Genomic DNA, 20,506 nt, shown 5'->3' with positions numbered 1-20,506 from the left:
TGACTCAGCAAATAGTTTGCTTTGCCATCAGAATCAATGTTGATCTTTTTTCATTATAACATCTTAAAAAATAAGGTTTGTTAGAGAACTTGCATTCCTTCCACTATCTGACTCTGCAGTGACAGAGGAAACAGAATGATCATAATTTTTTTAGTGAATTAGTATTGCTGTTGTTATTATGCCTTCACTGCCAGAATAAACTGTTAAAGTAGTTTGAGTGTTGATCCTAAACTGTTTGACAGCATCCTTTTAATTTGACAAAGCAATGGAGAACTCTTGCTGTTTTCATTTCTGTTTCATGATGATCCTGTTTAGCCAAGGAGAAATAACAGGGAACTCATTCTGGAGCTTAAGGTGGTTAAAAGGATCATCATAGAGTAACATGAGCTGCTCCCTTCTTCAAGGGCTGAGTGTGCTGCCTTTCTAGTGCCTTCTGGCCCAGAGGGTGAGACTGACATTTGGAAATTGAATCAAGGTTCTTTACATGGAAACAGTCTGACCACAAGGTTGTGATAGTGTCCCTTTTAAAGGTAAACACTATAAACAAGATGTTTCTGATCCTAAATATGGACTGTGACAGACTGAGGATATCCTGCAGTATCCTAGACAAGCCTTATGGAATTAAGATAAACTTTAATGAATTAAGTTAAACCTTGCTGAATTAGGTTTAATATCTTTCAAGTCCATTATATTAAAAATGAAAGTGTGTGTGTTGTGGAATTGTATGCAACTCCTGTATATCAGCCCTTTGAAACCACCCCACTGGACTGGTTCACATATATTAATTCAAACTGGATACTCCAGGGAACAACAGAGGATGGATTTTTGGATAAATAGCCTAGTTTTAAATAGATTCATGGCCTTCTTTCTGACCCAGCAAACGGACAAGACCCCTGCCCACAGAAGGTCCCAATCCTTAGGGAAGGATTGGAAGGACTGCACCTTCTGAGGCCACATAAGACGGTGTGCTTGTTCTGAGCTGAAATGGTGATGAACTTGAAACTACAAGGAAACCTCTTGGGTGGGGTTTGGAGAAGGGCTGCTTCTGCTGGAACCAGTATTAGGTTGCGGTGATCTCCGATAAGCTTATTAGCGTGTATGCAATGTTTTCTCTATAGTGCTTGTTACTTGAAGAATAAAATAGACTTACATTAAAAGAGCTGTGTGGTAACTGTAACTAACTGTGGCAGTCCCACTTTTAGCCATCTCTGAAGAGAAAGCAAGCAGGTCTGCTTGGTCAGCTTGTCTCTGCTGAGATAACCCGATATAGTCAGACTATGCAGCCTGGAAATACTCTGATCAGACAGGAGTAAAACACAGGCCTCTGGGGAATGGCTGGGGAGCTGGAAGCCTGAGAGTGGGTTCCCTTCATGAGTCACTGTGGGCAAATACAGGTGCAGTTGCTTTGAACTGTGATACAAATAACTTGTTTTCCATTTGATCTCTTTACATTTTAAGAAACTGGAAGAGTTAGAGAAAGAGGAAGAGCTGAGGCAAGCTGCTGGGGAATATGACAGTGAACCAGAAAGTGAAGATGAGGAAATGTTGGAAATCAGAAAACTGGCACAACAGATTCGAGAAAAAAAGAAACTAAAAATTTTGGAATCCAAGGAAAAAGATACTCAGGGTCCAAAAATGCCTAGGACAGCTAGAAGGGTAAGTATAAAATACTTTCAGTAGTATAGTCTTGTTCATGGATAATATGCAAATGGCAAATGATTCATTATTAGGTGTGATTTCAGTTACAAGATTCTATCAATCAATGTAGCACTTTCTCCCCTACTCCTCCATTCCTTGCCAAAAACAGGTTCAACGAATACCACTGGAGTTCTAGGAATAGCTACTGTGGTGGTAGGTAAAGAGATGTGGAAATATGGGGGAAGCAGTAGAAGGAACAGTCTGAGACATGTTGGACAAGGGAAAGGGTGGGAGCCTCCATAAGAAATGGATCTGGCATTTTGGACCTTTTAGCTTATTAAATAAAAATTGGTAAACTATATAATAGAGCTGTAATTCCATTAAGGGGATCTGGTGATGTCATAAAAACACTGAAAACCTAAAACAGAATTATGGCAGCATAATCCTCAATTTGGCTGTTCTATAACAAGTTGAACTGATCTTCCGCATGGCTTCTTCCCTGTTGTTCTGCCCCCTCTCGCTTCTTTCCTGCTGCTCACTCCCTACCTTCTCTCCTCCATATTACCTCTGGGCTTGCTGTGTCCAAAACTCTACTTTAGTGAGTTATGTAGGTCATGCCAAACAAATGCCAGTAGTACCATCACATTATGGCACACTATGATATATATGATATAGAAAAACTCATAGGAATTTATTTAAAATTTTTGTAGTGGGTTTGGTTTTCCCTCTTCACCTGCAAACCCGGTGTTCTTTAGTTGTCATGAGTCTAACTGTATGTGGCTTGGAGAGAGCCATGAAAACCTCTTGCAATGATATAAAATAGCAGTGTATACATAAAAATGTCACTAACATAAAGTCTATTATTTTAGACCATTCCTGGGCTGGAAGTGATTGCTGGTTCCCTTTGGAAAGTTCGGGAAACTCTCTTTCCAATTATAGCAGCTGTGTCTAGCCCAGCAGGGTAGCAAGAAGTCATATTGTAAAGCTGTGACATTTTTAGAAAACTCTTACTATCCTAGGTTAGAATTTTGCTAATAGTGAATATGTAATTTGGGTAAAAGAGGGGAATTTTGCACATTTTGGGAAGAAAAGGAAATATTTATGTAACAAGTAGAGTTAAAAAACAAACAGCAAAACCTGGCAGCTATTTGAAGTCGGTGTAGAGTTTGGACTATTAAAATAATTCCACAAAGATGGATTAGTGGGCAGAGAGCCAGTAAAGTGATCAAAAGCGCATGATAAATTCATTTATCATGTGGCTCTGCAGTTTGTTGAACGTATATGTCCATATAATGGTGGGTGTATGTATAATACATAGACATTTTGTTTGATTAAGAAAACATATGGAACCACCTTTTTAAAAGAAACATTTTCTTTATTATCTTTTTTTTTTAGGTCCAACGTAAGATACTAGAGAAGGAAATGAGCAGTCTTGGTCTTGACATGGCTGGTAAAGATGAAGTAAGACTTTTGCTAATTAAGTATTACAAATGTATGTTTGAAGAGTGAGGGTTTGAAAATCCCATTGGAGTTGTGTGCTGAACTCCTTTTGGATGCCTTTGAAAATCTTCCTAAAATGTCAGTTACCTCTACAGTTGATAAACTGAGTGAACCGGACCATTCATTCATGTGTGGGCATGCAGAACTTCTGTTGTTGCTTTATCTGGCTTGATTGATCTCTACTGTTAGGCCAGGCTAGTTAACTAGAAAAGATTTCTTTGCCATCTTTGTTCAGAATGCTATGCTTGTATCGGCACCGCTGTCTTAAATTAGAACACCTCAGGTTGATTCGGGTGGGATTCCAGCTCTCCAGAATAAGCTTAACGTACAAGAGTCTACTTTGGGGATACGGAATTAAAGAGCAACAATTTTTTAGTATTTTTAATTTTTGAGGATAAAATATTTATTAGGATAAATGCCCATTAAAAATGTGGCTTAAAGACCGTGACAGATTGAGCAGGCTAATCATACATCAGCACCATAAGTTACTGTTTTTTAAGTGAGACAAGGTGGGTGAGGTAATATCTTTCATTGGATCACTGTTTGTTGGGGAAAGAAGACATGCTTTCAGGCATACACAGAGCTCTTCTTCAGGCATGACTTTAAGTGCCTGACTAGCACTTAGCAGGTAATGCAGTCATGGAGTAAATTGTCCATCCCTGGATTTTGGGGGCCACCTTATTGTATCACAAGATCCCAGCACTCCTTTTTATACTCCTAATATAGCACAACCATATACAGAGGTCTCAGGTGAGACCCAAAGTCTTCAGATAATGAGGGGTTGAGATGTTAGGAATAATAAGTGGTGCCATTATACATTTGAAGTAAATACTCATGGTCTGTAGATCTTGGAATCCAGGTTTATTTAGGAGCCATACTTCCCAAAGGCCTGCTATCTCAGCCAGACTCTATAGAGGAAGGAGCCTAAGACTGGTGTGGAGCGATGCTGGTTGTCGTGACTTTGAAGCCTTTTCATGCTTTATCATATAAAGCTACTGGTAGTTACCTTAGTCTGGGTTTCCCCACGGTGTAAAGTTTATTTTTATTTTTGTTTGTTTTTGCTGAGCTGCTGCAATCTTTATTATCTGTTCACTTTTCTGAATTATATTTTTGAAGTCATCTACCTCAAAAGTCTGGCGCAGAAAGATAGACATTGTGGTATTTTAGGGGAATCAGTATGAGAATGTTGAATGAGTGATACTAAGTGCATTTTGGTGATGTTTTGCATAAGAATTGTTGGAAATACAGCAGAGAGCTTTGATCAACAGTGGACTTAAGGACTTTATCCAATGGTCTTTAGCTTAACGAGGAAGAGCCAAGAGTGCTGTAGGAATCAGGAAGCCACAGGATGTCTTTTTACAGGGATTTTTAAATTATTCTATTTGAAATAGACAATAGCAACTCTAATGATTACTTTGTGAATTTCAGGCACATTACGTGGTCCAAGCAAGAAGATCCAGGAGTGTTACTAGGAAACGTAAACGTGAAGAATCTGAACCCCCTAAGTCTGCAGCACGCAGTCGCAGTTCCTCTCGCACACCACGTGACACTTCTGGTCTGCGAGATGCAAAGGTTTGTTTCAGTTCATTAACGTTATCTAAACTTTACAGTAACTGCTATAGTACATGGTCACATTTACAGATATTTTTAATAGAATATAGATGAGGTTTAGTATTTGTACAAAGTTTCCAATGATCTTCAATGAAACTTTGCTCTGATCTCTTTTCAGTATATATTTTGTGGAGGGGATATGTCTGCTCTTCATGATTTAAAATCAGATATTGATCGGATTCCTTATGCAAACTGAAAAATGACAACATATAAAGTAAAATGTAGTAATACAAAATGTTTAAAAATGTCTTTCACAAAACACACTTGGTAACACTCAGAATTTATTAAATTTATTTTTAGGCACCTGAGAAGTAAAGGCAATCTAAATTGAAATGGAATTCATTATTAACGTCACACATCTCATAATCTGACACTTAAATCCTGTGTCTAAATGTTTAGATGCCCAAAGATCTCATTAGGTCACTCTTAATATATTTGGAAATAGGATGCTAGTCTGAGTTCGTCTCATTGAAGGAATTTCTAACTGAACTAACTTTGTTTGGAAAGGAGATTCGTTTCCCCTTTGTCACTTTTTCTTACCTGTGGCCTTGAAAACCCTCTTTTTGTCTCTAACTGCGGAGATGATGGTTTGTGCTTGGCCTTTGTTTTGATATCTCCTTCCCGACATTCTGCAATTTGAGTTTGCTAGACTTTTAAATAGAATTTTGTTCAAGTTTCTTGCTGAGAAGAAAGAAAGAATGAATCTCTCTTAAATGTTTGTTTCTGTTTCATATAGATGGTGAAGAAGGTTAAGACTATCATGAAGAATTCTCAAAAGAAAATGAATCGCTTGGGCAAGAAAGGAGAGGCAGATAGGCATGTGTTTGACCTTAAACCCAAACATTTACTGTCTGGCAAAAGGAAATCTGGTACAACACAGAGAAGATAAAAACATTTTTCTGAATTAAAACTACTTTGCTGTCCTGTTTGTTTTTTTCCTAATAAAATGTAGATTGTATAATCTGGAAACAAAAAATAATCATAAAGAAATTCAGAAATCTTTCCTTGGTAACTGTTTAGATTTAAATGTACAGAGGGAAAGTTTGACATTTTGGTTCCATAGGCCAAAGTGGGTTAGTAAGGCCATGGAAACTGATCTGACTATCACCACTAGAACCAGAGTTTTGAATGGACATCAGATTGGCATCAGTCCAGATGAACCGTCTGAGTGACTACAGAAGTTGAGGGTATTAAACCCAAATGGACTTGGGTTGTTGTCATAAGAACTGTAACCGTAATGAGAAACTTTACATTAGCATGGCCAGTTAGAACGGCCTTAAGGATATTTTACATCCCAGTGGTTCCAAAAAATACATTGCCAATAACAAAATAACAGTAATATTTAGCATTATGCCACATGCACAGTATTACAAATAGCTTGTTATATAAGATTACATACTTATTCAGCACATGCAAAGCCGGAGACTTTAATAGTATCTTAAATTTTAAAAAAATCCAGTGCTTTAGAGCACTTACATTTTTTTTTAATGATCATGATTGAAACATTTGCTTGTTTCTGAACCTAATTTGCATATGACCTGTTATAAATGAAAAATAGGCAAGAATATATGTTCTTTAGTAAATCAATAGGCTGTGTTATCTTTGTTCTCAGCTCAGAAGGAGCTTGTTTCATCCATTGTGTTCGGGCATTTAATTTAATTTACACTGCAACGTAGAAGTATTTTTTTAAAATGAGGTACTTTTTGCAGTAATAGAGGTAAAACAAACCATGAAAGACTTCGTGTTGGGGAGTGTGTGCTTAGACTTTCCAAACTATAGAGGAGCACAGCGCTAATTCTCTACAACCCTAAAATAAAATAGCAAGTATAATTTCTTCTGGCACTGGGAAAACTGTTGATGGTCAGAAGGGCTGAGTGATACTGGCTATCTCTGTCTGACAACCAAGCCCGTCTTCCCTGCCACGTCCCCTAACACACATGGTAGCCTCATTATGTATAGTATAAAGAAAAATGTGGATGTTAAAACCTCCAGCACTAGTATAAGGACATATTTTGGCATAAGAATTTGATTAAAATGTGTATAATAATTTAAAACTTGCAAGAGTATAATGTTGAGAAAGGGGAGACTAGAACTTTGCCTTTTACACCTTGGCCAAAATCAGGGCAAATTTAGCTATAGTACTTTTGTTCTGACATGTTGAAACTTTGGTCTTTGGCTTCAGTATTTGTTCCAGACAAGATGTACTCTCCCAATTGCTGAATCTGCTATTTTTTATACCAAAGAGATAATCTTGTCTTTAAGTAGTTGGCAGTGCCTTTCATCCCTTCATTTGAATTGGGATGGGAACTCTGTTGCATGAGTGGGATGTATTTTTTTAATCTATTTGTTTAATGAATCGAATAAGCAGCATGCACTTTCCATTATTGAACTGTTTTTATAGTTTAGTTTATTGTAACATCCCTCTACTATGGAGTAGAATGGTCTTCCCCATCTTTGGTTTCATTCTGATAATCAGACTTCATGTAGTATCTTCAAAAGCAGTTAATAGGACACTTTTAGTGAAATATTTCTTTAGTTTAAGGGGGTATTCAGTGAAATGTCTCTAGATGTACACAAATGCAATTTCAGCAGATGTCCTCTCCACTGATACTTCAGTTCCTGTTTTAATGTTAAAGAACATGATTAGCTTTCACTGACAATACAGTAATGAAGCACTAGTTGTGATGGTTTGTACTGTTGTATTTCTTCCCCATTTTTTAATGTTAGTGAAACATTTGTGCGTTAAACATATTCCCTTCATTTCTGAAAAGCAACAGATTTACATTACACATTAACAATGGGTAATGTAACTGGCAATTGCATACTGTCACTTTTCTCCTGGAATGCCAGCAGTTTTACCCACTGTGACTGTCAGGGTCCGATAGAGAAAAGACATAGGGATAACTTGTGAAATTTTATTTTCTTATGCTCCTACAATTACACTGACTTCACTGAAGCAGAGTGGATTTTACAGAAGGCAGAATTTAATGTTCAGTTCTTAATGCTATTAGAGCTCTTACACTTAAGTTGTCTCAATTCAGATCCCACTGAGCAAAAAACCTTATCTTCTAGTTTTGGTCTGAAAAAACTACTACCTGAATAAACAATATTTTAGTTCATATGCTTTTAAGATATACATCTTTACAGTAACATGTACTTTGTATTTAAAGGCAGGCCTTCAGGATAAATGTTTGACTTAATTTCACTGTCTGCTCAGATTGTTACCTAACTTATCAGCCAAAACAGCTCTCCTTTCAACCTCTCAATAATTCAAATCATAAGTGTTTTGATATTCCATGATCTGCTTGTACGAACTGTAGGCTCAGTTTCAGGGGGGTTGCAGTTCCATTTTGGTGCCCACAATGTAAATTGAAGGGGAGGAAACTAAAGAACCAGGAAAACAGTTGACTAAAATCAGTAGTGAAGAACAGTGGCAATGGTGGCTTGACCCAAAATACAACCACTCTCAAAAGCTCATGTAGAAGATAATGTTTATTTTTGTTATCAGAGGAATTTTAGAAATGATGCTACCTCATCCTCTACAACACTTCAAGGCTGCTCAACTAAAGAGAAGGGGGAAGATGTCATGGGGTCACAAGGTGTTACCTTTTTCTTGAAAGGTTTAGTTAAAGGTAGTACTGCTTTCTTTGCTTTCTGATTCTAATGGAGAACCCACAACCTAGTTTTACTGTCTTCCACTGTACAAGACTCCTATCACACCACCAATAGTAATTTTAAGTGCATTTAAGTTCAAAGAACTCAGTGAATTACCAAGGTTCTTATATTTACATTCTAACAATGGTTAAGTCACACTTCTTTCTGTGATCCTAAATGTCCTTTTAAGGACTACAGTTAACAGCCTTGTCATTCACTTTTTTTAGGCAAGAACAAACAGATTTCCATTGTAGTTGCCCTACATGAAAACATCTAAGTTGAAATTCCATTTTCTGCTTTAGAATACCAATAAAATGTTAAAATATTAAACAGTGGAAGTGTTCAGTGATATTAGTATTCTACTTCACACTTTTACAAAAGAGCAGAGGAACCAGTCACTCCAGGTGCTTTTCATGTAACATACCCATGCGTTTGTGTAACTTACATTTTCAGAAGTTGTAATGAAAATTTAAAGTATTACTGAGACTGACATAGTTGTGAAGTTTGATTTGTTTACTTTGTGCATTTGATAGCATTTACTAGGGAAATCCTTGATGAAAAATCTTAAAAGCAACAGAGGAATCAACAAGCCATAGGTTTTTATAAAAGATGAAGAGATGCTAGTTAAACAGTGTAACTTGAACTAGTATAAATACACATTGACAAAATTCCTTTAACCTATCTGCCTCCATAAATTGAGTTTGGAAGATGTGTCAGATTAATTGTAAGTGGCTGGGTGTCTATTTCAGAAGTGGCACATATCTACTGTCACAGTGGAGACTGAACTAAATGGAGGTTTCAGAGTAGCAGCCATGTTAGTCTGTATACGCAAAAAGAAAAGGAGTACTTGTGGCACCTTAGAGACTAACAAATTTATTTAAGCATAAGCTTTTGTGAGCTACGTGCATCCGATGAAGTGAGCTGTAGCTCACGAAAGCTTATGCTCAAATAAATGTTAGCCTCCAAGGTGCTACAAGTACTCCTTTTCTTTGAACTAAATGTAGTTAGAGACTGGATTATCCTCCATGCATTAGAGAGCATCACTCCCAGTCAGGTTATAGGCACTGCATGGAAAGGCAATGCAGGGAAGTTTACTTTGCTGTTGCCTATTTGTGTTTATCTGATAAGCCTTATTAAATGTATTTCAGTGCCCCTCAAAATAAAGGTTTACAATTTATTTTCTACACAGGCTTTCTGTCTTAGTATTCATTAAGCCCCAAACAAGTTCATACTATACCTACTGTTACTTATAGTCATCAAGGCTGGCTTTACACTCAAAACTTTTCTCAGTACTTGGGTAACACCACAGCTTGCCTGCTCTGAAAAGAGGACTTAAATTACCCATGCTGTCAGGCCAGCACTGTTGTTCAGCTGTAAATTAACACAAAAACCCACAACCCAACAGCTCTGCCCGCCCCATCAAAAAAACACAAAAAACCCAGCCCAACTGAAACAACATCACTATGCATAGGAACAGAAATTCCTACAATAGGTACTGCTCATGTACCATTTTTGTCAGTATTCAAAACCTTAAGAATTAAAAGTCACCTTACTGCTATTAAGACAGCATCCCACTGTTATCCCTCACCACTACATTCACTTAGAGCTTTTTACATTCTGTGTATTTTTTCATGATCCACAAATCTATTTAAATTATGCAGGTTATCCCACCATTTAAAAAGAAAAGTCTCTGCAATTAATTTGAACCATGGAGTAATCTTGATTTCATTTTTTGATGCTTTTTCCAAGAGCTGTTTTAGTTCTTCCTGTGTCACATAACAGTAGCTTTTGATCTCATTCGGATCAGGATTCAGTGTTACGTTCTTCCGCACAAACAAGATGTAATCAATTTCATGTTCTCCCCAGATCCCATCAGAGCGGGCCTTGTAGTGAATTCGCGTTAGATAGGAGATTTCTTCTGGAGTTACCTAAAACCAAAATCCTTAATTAACTAATCAGCAGTAAGAGATAGGGAGATAGGTTCAATAAGGATAAGTGCAGGGTCCTGCACTTAGGACGGAAGAACCCAATGCACAGCTACAGACTAGGGACCGAATGGCTAGGCAGCAGTTCTGCGGAAAAGGACCTAGGGGTGACAGTGGACGAGAAGCTGGATATGAGTCAGCAGTGTGCCCTTGTTGCCAAGAAGGCCAATGGCATTTTGGGATGTATAAGTAGGGGCATAGCGAGCAGATCGAGGGACGTGATCGTTCCCCTCTATTCGACATTGGTGAGGCCTCATCTGGAGTACTGTGTCCAGTTTTGGGCCCCACACTTCAAGAAGGATGTGGATAAATTGGAGAGAGTCCAGCGAAGGGCAACAAAAATGATTAGGGGACTGGAACACATGAGTTATGAGGAGAGGCTGAGGGAGCTGGGATTGTTTAGCCTGCAGAAGAGAAGAATGAGGGGGGATTTGATAGCTGCTTTCAACTACCTGAAAGGGGGTTCCAAAGAGGATGGCTCTAGACTGTTCTCAATGGTAGCAGATGACAGAACGAGGAGTAATGGTCTCAAGTTGCAGTGGGGGAGGTTTAGATTGGATATTAGGAAAAACTTTTTCACTAAGAGGGTGGTGAAACACTGGAATGCGTTACCTAGGGAGGTGGTAGAATCTCCTTCCTTAGAGGTTTTTAAGGTCAGGCTTGACAAAGCCCTGGCTGGGATGATTTAACTGGGAATTGGTCCTGCTTTGAGCAGGGGGTTGGACTAGATGACCTTCTGGGGTCCCTTCCAACCCTGATATTCTATGATTCTATAATTCTATACAGCAAGACATTTTAATTAATATATTTTGGAAGTGGAAAAAACAAGACCGTTATGCATCACCTTTCTGAAGGGACACTGTCAGTTTAAAAAACACTCCAACATACATTTTTGGTCTGGAAAAAAGTTTGAAGCTTATTTTTAAAACACAGAGGCAAAAAAACCACTTTTTTTTGTCCAACTTGGTGCATGTGACAGCACTCCTGTTGAGTTGGCTTCATTGTTTCCCTATACACCAGTATGCTTTCTGGTTTTGTGTGGGTTTTTCTACATGGGAACAGAAGAAACATTTTTTAAATAGTGAAGTAATTATAAAAAAAACCCAACACTGCCAGGGGACTCGGGCAGGTATCCTACTTGTTACCCCTTTCAACTTTCATAATTGACTAGGTACAGCAGCCCTACCCCTCATTGCCAATTTGTATTTTTAAAATCATTGTAATATTGTTGTCCAACTTTTTAAGGTTGGTGATTAAATGTCCTTTCCCATGTTAGTAAACAGAGGATTTAAACTGAAATGAAGTCTTACTTTGCACAATGTTATTTACTCTTTGCCTTATATTTAGGTTGAAGGAAGAAGTATTCTTGAAGGATCCTTTTTTCTTGCGAACAATTTATTTTATTGCTCTGGTACTGTATCAAGGATTAAAGTATTTGGGTCCAGTTATGGGAGAGAGAGAGAGAACAGGATATTTTTCAACAAGTATCTCACAAACTTGTGTTCATTGTAGAATATAAAACACACCAAAGGCAGCTAACAGTCAGTTGGGTTTCTTGGCAATGACTGTTAATTTACAGTAACTTACAATAGATGGCAATATTTATTTCAGATTCTTGTAAATAATTTTGATTTTAAACACTGTATTTGGAATCCTATGTCTCTACTTTATGCGCTGCCTTCCAGGATACTTTAGTAGGCAGCTGGACAAGACTTTTAGAATCTGGAAGACACTTGTGCCAATTGACTCACCAATATTTACATCTATTCCCTAAGCAACTAGACCTACAAGATTCAACAGTTTAATTCCTCTTCAGTGTAAGCTTTTGATTACAAATCCTAGCAGGTAGTTACTTTGTGCCAAATTCAAAAGTTTACTGTTCAATAATTTTTCTTCAGGTAAATTATTAATCTGTAGTGACACACTCTGTTACCTGTTCCAGAGGAATTCCTAACTCTGCTCTTAATCGCCTCTGTGCTGCTCGCCGAACACCATGGGCATTATTTTCTTCCAGTTCTAGTGGGGTGCTTAGTGGATGGCTGCAGCAAGTGTTGGTAAAACAATCTGTAAAAAGTTTGTGTAGTCAGTGTTCAGAACAGCAAAATACATTGCAGAAATCTAGTATAGAACAGCTGCATCACCAGTCCGTTTGTTTTTTTAAAAAGATGTCTAAACACCCTCCACTTTAAAGCTTGAGCATTCTTTCCTAATCCCTTTGTTTGTGATTGAGAAAAAACAGAAACAGATTTCCCCTAATCAAATATTTCTAACAGAAGTTAAAATTAACCTAACTTTGCATGTTAGTGCCTTATTTGTGCTGCATTATCACCTTGGATAACAAATGCTGTCTCCCCAGAGGATCTCATCTAGTGTTGCAAGATCAGCTGGCAAAACCCTCTGCATTGTTTATCCTGTAGACTTTACCTGGAGTGTCTAAAAGTTTGATTAACAACATGCTAGGCTGCTGCACACTAAGTATTCATGTGGACCCTGCTGCCACACACTGCCCAAGAGCGTTTTAATCTACTCCAGTTTCAAAATGACGTAGATCAAGGTGCACCAGGGTCCATATACATACTTAACCCATGGCAGGAGTAGATTCAAACCTTAGCTTGCTGCAAACTTAGCAGTTGCATAGACAAGCCCTTAGATTGGTAGAAAAGAGCACCCACCCACTGCACTGAATGTTTTCACATTAATTACAGATATTGTAGCATGGTAAATGCTGCTTGGTGACCAAACCAGTCTAAATAATCATTAAAACCCAGGTGCAAAGCACATGCCTGACTGCTTTGACTGAAGCAGCAATCTCATAATACAATGAGATTTTTCTGGAGCAGACAAGATTTAGACATTTTCAAGTCTAAGATGAGTTTCACAGTTCTAAATGGAAACAGGCATATTTAGGTTTCTCTGTAAGTTGTCTTGCCTATTGTTTTGACATTAATAAAGAACTAGAGGGTGAGAAAAAAGACCAAAGCATGAAAGGATAAAAAGAGGGAGGTTGCAGATGGCTGTGACGCTGGCAGGCCAGGTGCCAGGTCTTGCTAAAGCTCCAGGCATTAGCTAAAAACTGACAAACTCATAGCTATACAGACCGGACCATCTCACTTATGTGTTAGCGTTGCTTAAAATCAGTATTAGTTTTCTAAGACTGTATTTAGTGCTTGCACCAAGGTTAGTCTATTTTTTTTCCAAGGTCCAAATTTCACGGTCAAGGTTCAGACTACAAAGAAACATTTTTCACACCACAGTAACAATAATTATAAGTAGTAAATAAACAAATTTTGTGGTCCATTCAAAAGTGTCTGATAGTCTGGATTTGGCCCACAGTCCGCCTATTGATTACCCCAGGCTTAGACTCTATAGTATGTTTGTTAGTTGCTGCATGCATTCATTTTATTTGTAATGTCTGTATTTCATGCTGTAAGGAAATACAAAAGTTTTGCTTTATAACTTTGAAAATATTTGCTTTAAATTTGAACTCCGATGGGAAGAGTGTCTCCTGCCCACTCAGAATAACCATCAAAATCAGATGGGACATCAAGGAACAGTGCAATACAAAGGATTGGTGAAGGGCCCTATCACACCTTGGAAATGCTACATGCAAGGACACTCATCCTATGGAACTGGAGGCTGAATGAAGGAAATAAAACGAAGACTGAACAAAATTTTCCATCTCTTTGCTGTTTGAACTCTCACAGGGCCAGAGACCCCCAGGAGTTACACCTGGATCCACCCTGAAAGATACGTTAAATTGATAGATCACTACAGCTCTGTCACTCTTAGGACTTAGATTGCAACTCATTTGCATATATATGTTGGCTTGCTTTAACCTGCCAATAACGCTTATTTCTTTTTCCCAGTTCATAAACCTTTAATTAATTTGTTACAGAACTGCCTTCAGGTAAGAAATCTGATGAGGTTCAACAAGGACAAGTGCAGAGTCCTGCACTTAGGACGGAAGAATCCCATGCACCACTACAGACTAGGGACCGAATGGCTCGGCAGCAGTTCTGCAGAAAAGGACCTAGGGGTTACAGTGGACGAGAAGCTGGATATGAGTCAACAGTGTGCCCTTGTTGCCAAGAAGGCCAATGGCATTTTGGGATGTATAAGTAGGGGCATTGCCAGCAGATCGAGGGACGTGATCGTTCCCCTCTATTCGACACTGGTGAGGCCTCATCTGGAGTACTGTGTCCAGTTTTTGGCCCCACACTACAAGAAGGATGTGGAAAAATTGGGAAGCGTCCAGTGGAGGCAACAAAAATGATTAGGGGACTGGAACACATGACTTATGAGGAGAGGCTGAGGGAACTGGGATTGTTTAGCCTGCAGAAGAGAAGAATGAGGGGGGATTTGATAGCTGCTTTCAACTACCTGAAAGGGGGTTCCAAAGAGAATGGATCTAGACTGTTCTCAGTGGTAGCTGATGACAGAACAAGGAGTAATGGTCTCAAGTTGCAGTAGGGGAGGTTTAGGCTGGATATTAGGAAAAGCTTTTTCACTAGGAGGGTGGTGAAACACTGGAATGCGTTACCTAGGGAGGTGGTGGAATCTCCTTCCTTAGATATTTTTAAGGTCAGGCTTGACAAAAGCCTGGCTGGGATGATTTAGTTGGGGATTGGTCCTGCTTTGAGCAGGGGGTTGGACTAGATGACCTCCTGAGGTCCCTTCCAACCCTGATATTCTATGATTCTATATTCTATTGTCTTTGACATGAGATCTAAAGTACCAGTTGATCTGGGGTAAGTGACTGGCTTCTTGGAACTGGGAGCAACCTGAATATTTTGGTGTAAGTGACCATTTATCACTAAGTCCAGCTTGCCTGGACAGCAAGATAGACTGGAGAGTCTAAGGGGACTGTGACTCCATGGAAACACTGATAGATACAGTGATCTAGGAGTTCACTTTTGTTACTGGCTTGGTGAAATCTAATTATAGTACATACCAACAGTCTGGGGTGTCCGTTCTGTTTTTGACAATCTGCCCTGAGATACGCACACTCAGTGCAGAGCCTCTCTAGATCGTGCGATAGGGGCACGGTACCTTTTGATCAAAAGCAGTATTTTTGCTACCTTATGAGGGGGGTGGAAAGAACCACTAAAAGAGCAGTGTCAAGTAAAAGGAGTCAGTTTTCAGATTCAACTCAGGATCGTCTTCCAACAGCTAAATATTTTTTTTCCTGAGAAACTTCAGTTGCACTTCTTTCCAAGTAGAATCTAAAGGATCAAATTCCATTTGCACAGGTAGTTGCATGACTTTCCCACTTTGCTTTCTAGCTCTTCTCTATTGAAAAAGTTAGTTACAAGCACTCCCTGGACCTGCATAAACATGTCTGCACATGTTCTTGGACAATCTCTCCCAACAGGTCTCTAATCCATGCTATAATTATTCTCTAATGCAAGAAGCTGATGTGCCTATACATTGGCTTCATCCTCTGGAAAAGCCCAAAACTAATTAACTTTCTCTCCTCTCCCCAAGGAAACTGATCTTAAAGTCTGTAGAGGAAGTTATGGTGGGAAATGAAAGAGGGGCACAAACACAGCTTTTTACCTTAGCAAGAAATGTTTACATACGAACCTGGAAAAGTAATTTTAGCATCTGATCTCTGTTGCAATAGCAACTTATCTTCTGTATTGAATAAAAAAACACTGAAAGCTCGGTGCAATAATCCTAAAACAGACATAAAAACATGAGTATTATTCTCTGATTAAAAAAGAACTGCAAGTACAATAGCAAAGATCACGGAACCAGAATAGGTTCATCTTTGAAAGGTTTTTTTCCTCAATCTTACGTACTAGAAACTTTTCTTAAGAAGTGGAAAAAAAGAAACACTTTCGATTTTGTATTTTGACCTGTGTTAAATGTTAGCTTTTCCTATTCCTATACATGCACAAATTTCTAAGTATCTGCTTCCAATATCTTATTACAATTAAGCTCAATGTTTCTGAAGGAAGTTTATCTAAGGCATGTTTGGGCAAGTCACTACCGGGGCTTAGTCCTTATGTGAGATTTTATATCAGAGAGAAATAATGTAGAACAGGCTCTTAAAATCCCAAACTTTACTTTGGAAGGCATCCAGCTCTCAATAATGTGCATAGAATAAGTAGTAGAATGTAAAACCAGAACTTTCCCAAAAGTGTTAGCTCTCTGTCCTTCTCCAGGACAAGCTCCTTGTTACTGTGAGTACACAAAAGCAATCTGCAAACCTTACATGAAATACCATTTATTGGGCCACCAAAAATAAAAAGGATAAGCATTCAAGAAGTATACAGACTGTTTCTAGTAGACACAAACCAGCATATAAAATTGAGACAAATTCCCTTTTAACTCCCCTCTGTGAAGTGGTTACATTTTGCCGTTTGAAAAAATAAACCTACTAAAATAAAAGTTAATTACTGTCTTCTAAGACTTTTATTTTGTTATAATATATCTATTTGCTTATGTTTTGTAAGTTAAAAAAAATCTAAGTGAGTCAAAAGCACCTTGCTAAATGTTCACAGCCACATGTTCCTAGTACTATTATCTTTATTCTCCCTTCCTTATTGCCTCCAATTGTTTGTTGTTCCCATTGTAGCATCTTGCTTTGAAATTAGATTGTAAACTCTTCAAGGCCAGGTTTATGTTTATTTAAATATATCATACAATTATTAACATGATTTCCTATCAATTTAAACTGTACCTTTATCAATGTTTTCATTCAGATGGCAGTTTTTCTTGGTATCTGCACCAATCTTCTTGTCATTTTCATCAATAAGGATACACATCTCTGCCAAAAGCTGCACCTGCTGCTCATCAAGATTATCTGTGTTTACTTCAGGCATAGCTGTGGTACTTCTCTTTCTACTGAAAACAGTGATCAAAAGAGACAATCACTTGATGAGACTGAGGGCCAGCAAATTTAGAAGTTAGAATATTTCACACATCACATGTTCAGCCTTCAGAATTTGCTGCCATAGGTGGTAGACTCTAATACTGCGGATAGTTTTACAATTAGTTATTATTTTGTTTAGAGAAGGATAAGCAAACTTTATTCTGATAAATGTAAATGGATTGGCTCAGAGATGAAGGTATTGGCTACCCCACAATATGTACTGTACTGCAATATTAGCTAGATGCTTTATGGATTTTTGTCTCTCTTCTCTGAAAGAGCAGGTATTAGCCCTAGAAGGACGCTGGATCTCTGATCTGATATAGGAAATCCTGCGTCATATGGTACAGATCAGCTTGCCCAAACCAGATTCTGTAAACTAATCATATGGCCTGGACCATATGTACATATATGTATGTGAAGGGGGCACAGTTGCTTCCCAGATAGGAACTCCCAAGGACATGAAAGACAATGAGGCAATCTGGTAGATTCAAGGACTCAGTCTCCAACAAGTTACAAAGATTGTTTTGCCAAAGCTAGAGATTACCAGGTCAAAGGACTACAAATGGCTAAAAAGTGACATGACTCCTGCAAAAGAGGGTGGAGTTGCCAGACTGCCTAGGGCGGGGTGGCCAATCTGTGGCTCTGGAGCTACATGAAGCTCTTAAGAAGTTAAGATGCGGCTCCTTGTATAGGCACCGACTCCGGGTCTGGAGCTACACGCGCCAACTTTCCAATGTGCTGGGGGTGCTCACTGCTCAACCCGTGGCCCTGCCACAGGCCCTGCCTCCACTCTGCCCCCTCCCCAGAGCCTGCCATGCCCTCACTCCTCCCCGGGAGGTGCTCGGAGGGAGGAGCTGATGGCGAGTTACTGACCTATTACTGTGGCTCTTTGGCAATGTACACTGGTAAATTCTGGCTCAGGTTGGCCACCCCTGGCTTTGGGAGTTGTTAGTAAGCTCTGAGTAGGGAGACGAGCTGAGACAGAGAGAAGCTCAATGGAAGACACTATAAGAAGTCATATCTACCAGGGTCTCCATGTGAAAGATGGTTAAAAATCTGATAAGGTAAACATGTACAATCTGTTTTAAGATTTTTAAGATTTTTTTTTATGAAATGCTTGCTTTAAGGAGGTTGTTTGGTCACTGATTTACCATTGTCATTGCCCCACAGAGGGAACAGAATCGCAGTCTGGACATTAAGTCAGATCTGGTGAGATAATCACAGTTCATACACAGAAAAATGCAACTTAGGGCCCTGTCAGAGTGGGAGAATTGCATGATTCCACCCTGAGAGACACATGACAACTACAGGCCCGAAACCAAGAGGGTGCGTGCTCAGAGTGTACATCTACACTGTGATAAAAATAACTCACAGAACTGGGTCTTAGAGCCAGGGTCATCTGAGTTAGTCTAATAGAACTTGAGCTGTGGGGCTAAAAATTCCAGTGTAGATGATCAGGCTTGGACTGGAGCCAGGGTTCTGAGACCACTATGAGATGTCTTATCGCAGTGTAGTAATAATGAGACAGAGCAGAGAGCAGGAGTCTGAGGTGCAATATGCCCAGAAACTAACATGAGGCAGTGGATTCTAAACAATTTTCTAATTAAATACCTTTTTCATCCTGTTTTTTTCCTGCGCCCAAAGTGCTGCACGATCTGCCCAAGGTGTGATAAGTTTGTATAGAGACTTTACTAGTGCTACAAATCAAGTTATACTTTTAAAAAAAGGAATTAAAGTTAGTTATAGGTGATTTGTCTGCCCCTAAGGCTCCTACAAATGACTGAGGGTTTTACAGTCACCTTTTGCAATTTTAAAAAATTGTTTCATTTTTGCTTTGTGACAAACCCACACTACCGAGTGGAAACAGTGATGACGACTAGACAACGAATACCATCAAATGTATCAAGGAAATAGTTTCCTTTAATCTCCCTCAGTTACAGGGACTCTTCAGTATTGCCAGCAACACTGAGAAGCAGGTCTCCGACTGAGGTATGATTTAAGATGATGGTGACAACAACCCTTCAGAGAGATGATCCAAATTCTCCATGAGAAGGTTGGTCCCACTGCAACAGTGCCAGCCTCACACACCAACCTACGCAATCGCAAGAAAACACCCAGCACAGAAAGATACTCCTGGGGCCTCAGGCTGGGACCAGATGAAGTGGATGAGGAGTTACAGCTAAGGAGAAGATTCACCCGCACTAGAAAGAGCCAGGGGTGTAAAAGGCCCTTCCACGCAAAATCCCCTCAACCCCACCTCCATCCCCTTAAGCCCCTGTTCCCCTGACACTCCCAACCCCACCCCAGTCCCCAATATCACCCATCCTCCCTCCCCGACACCCCATCCCCAATCCCAGAGAGCTCAGTAGCAGACCCTATAGGAAGTCAGATAAAGAGATTGGGAGACCTTGGTGTGAGACCCTCCCCAACCCTGACACCCCCCATCCTCCTAATTCCTGACACCCCTCAGTTCCTGTCCCCTGGCATCCCCACCACCATCCTGCTATCCCCGACTAACCCCCCACTCCCGTCCCCCGCGACATCCCCACCCCGTAGCCTCCTACCCCCTGACACCCCCACTCCCATCCCCCGCCACATCCCCACCCCGTAGCCTCCTACCCCCTGACACCCCCACTCCCGTCCCCCGCGACATCCCCTCCCCGTATCCTCCTAACCCCCCACTCCCCCACCCCATCTTCGTATCCCCTGACACCCCCACTCCCGTCCCCCGCGACATCCCCTCCCCTTATCCTCCTACCCCGGCACTCCCACTCCCGTCCCCCCCGACATCCCCACCCCGTAGCCTCCTACCCCCTGACACCCCCACTCCCATCCCCCGCCACATCCCCACCCCGTAGCCTCCTACCCCGACACCCCCACCCTCCTGTCCCCTGACACTCCCACTCCTACCCCCCGCCTCCCCCGCATACTCTACATCACCAACCCCTGTCCAGACCATGCCCAAGGTCTGCTCCCGTTAGCGCCCCGCCCCGCCACTCCGTTTCCATTACTCCTCCCCCATCGCCCCCCCCCCCCCCCGGCCAGAGACGCTGCGGCAGGCGCCGCCGCTGCACTCACCCCGCGGGGCTGTCGGCCCGGGCCTCCTGTCCCAGCAGGCTCCCGGCGGGCAGTCGCGAGGCGTGAGAGCGCGCGGCGCCCCTGCCACCCACCGCCGCCACAAACCCGGACAGCGCGCGCCACATCGCCCGTCACCCCGCTCCCGCCAATAGCAGCGCCCGGA

General features: G+C 40.4%; 2 protein-coding genes across 12 annotated transcripts in view; one reads left to right on the top strand and one right to left on the bottom strand.

Moving 5' to 3' along the window:
• The window catches only part of GTPBP4 (GTP binding protein 4), a 22,539-nt gene extending 13,315 nt beyond the window's left edge, over positions 1-9,224 (top strand). The window contains exons 14-17 of the mRNA XM_073334477.1: positions 1,459-1,656; positions 3,034-3,099; positions 4,567-4,710; positions 5,486-9,224. Coding sequence (XP_073190578.1) covers positions 1,459-1,656; positions 3,034-3,099; positions 4,567-4,710; positions 5,486-5,638 — 561 coding nt within the window. The 3' untranslated portion in view covers positions 5,639-9,224. The remainder of the gene's footprint in view (positions 1-1,458; positions 1,657-3,033; positions 3,100-4,566; positions 4,711-5,485) is intronic.
• On the bottom strand, positions 4,972-20,506 carry IDI1 (isopentenyl-diphosphate delta isomerase 1). 11 transcript variants are annotated; one of them, XM_073334482.1, is made up of 6 exons: positions 20,344-20,506; positions 17,074-17,237; positions 15,972-16,064; positions 12,322-12,452; positions 10,075-10,331; positions 4,972-7,368 (listed from the first exon to the last, which is right to left on the bottom strand). In XM_073334482.1, the coding sequence occupies exons 1-6, from the start codon at positions 20,466-20,468 to the stop codon at positions 7,362-7,364; spliced, it is 777 nt and encodes a 258-aa protein (XP_073190583.1). In that variant the 5' UTR covers positions 20,469-20,506; the 3' UTR covers positions 4,972-7,361. The 11 variants fall into 11 exon arrangements, with proteins under 11 accessions (XP_073190583.1, XP_073190582.1, XP_073190588.1 ...); XM_073334481.1 differs by having other exon boundaries at positions 5,002-5,430; XM_073334487.1 differs by lacking the exon at positions 4,972-7,368 and adding an exon at positions 18,877-18,920 and having other exon boundaries at positions 7,651-10,331; positions 20,344-20,432.

This window comes from Lepidochelys kempii, chromosome 2 (assembly GCF_965140265.1).
Source record: "Lepidochelys kempii isolate rLepKem1 chromosome 2, rLepKem1.hap2, whole genome shotgun sequence".
Lineage (NCBI taxonomy): Eukaryota > Metazoa > Chordata > Testudines > Cheloniidae > Lepidochelys > Lepidochelys kempii.
The sequence above is the reverse complement of the archived record's forward strand: the minus strand, read 5'-3'. Positions and strand labels throughout refer to the sequence as shown.

What these genes read in the sequence shown, in the direction of transcription:
- IDI1 (XM_073334478.1), bottom strand. Translation starts at nt 20,468, where the DNA reads ATGTGGCGCGCGCTGTCCGGGTTTGTGGCGGCGGTGGGTGGCAGGGGC. An exon ending in GAATGAAAACATTGATAAAG is followed by an intron (nt 16,065 to 17,073) that starts GTACAGTTTAAA and finishes TGTCTGTTTTAG; the next exon opens with GATTATTGCACCGAGCTTTC. An exon ending in TAGGAATTCCTCTGGAACAG is followed by an intron (nt 10,332 to 12,321) that starts GTAACAGAGTGT and finishes TTTTGGTTTTAG; the next exon opens with GTAACTCCAGAAGAAATCTC.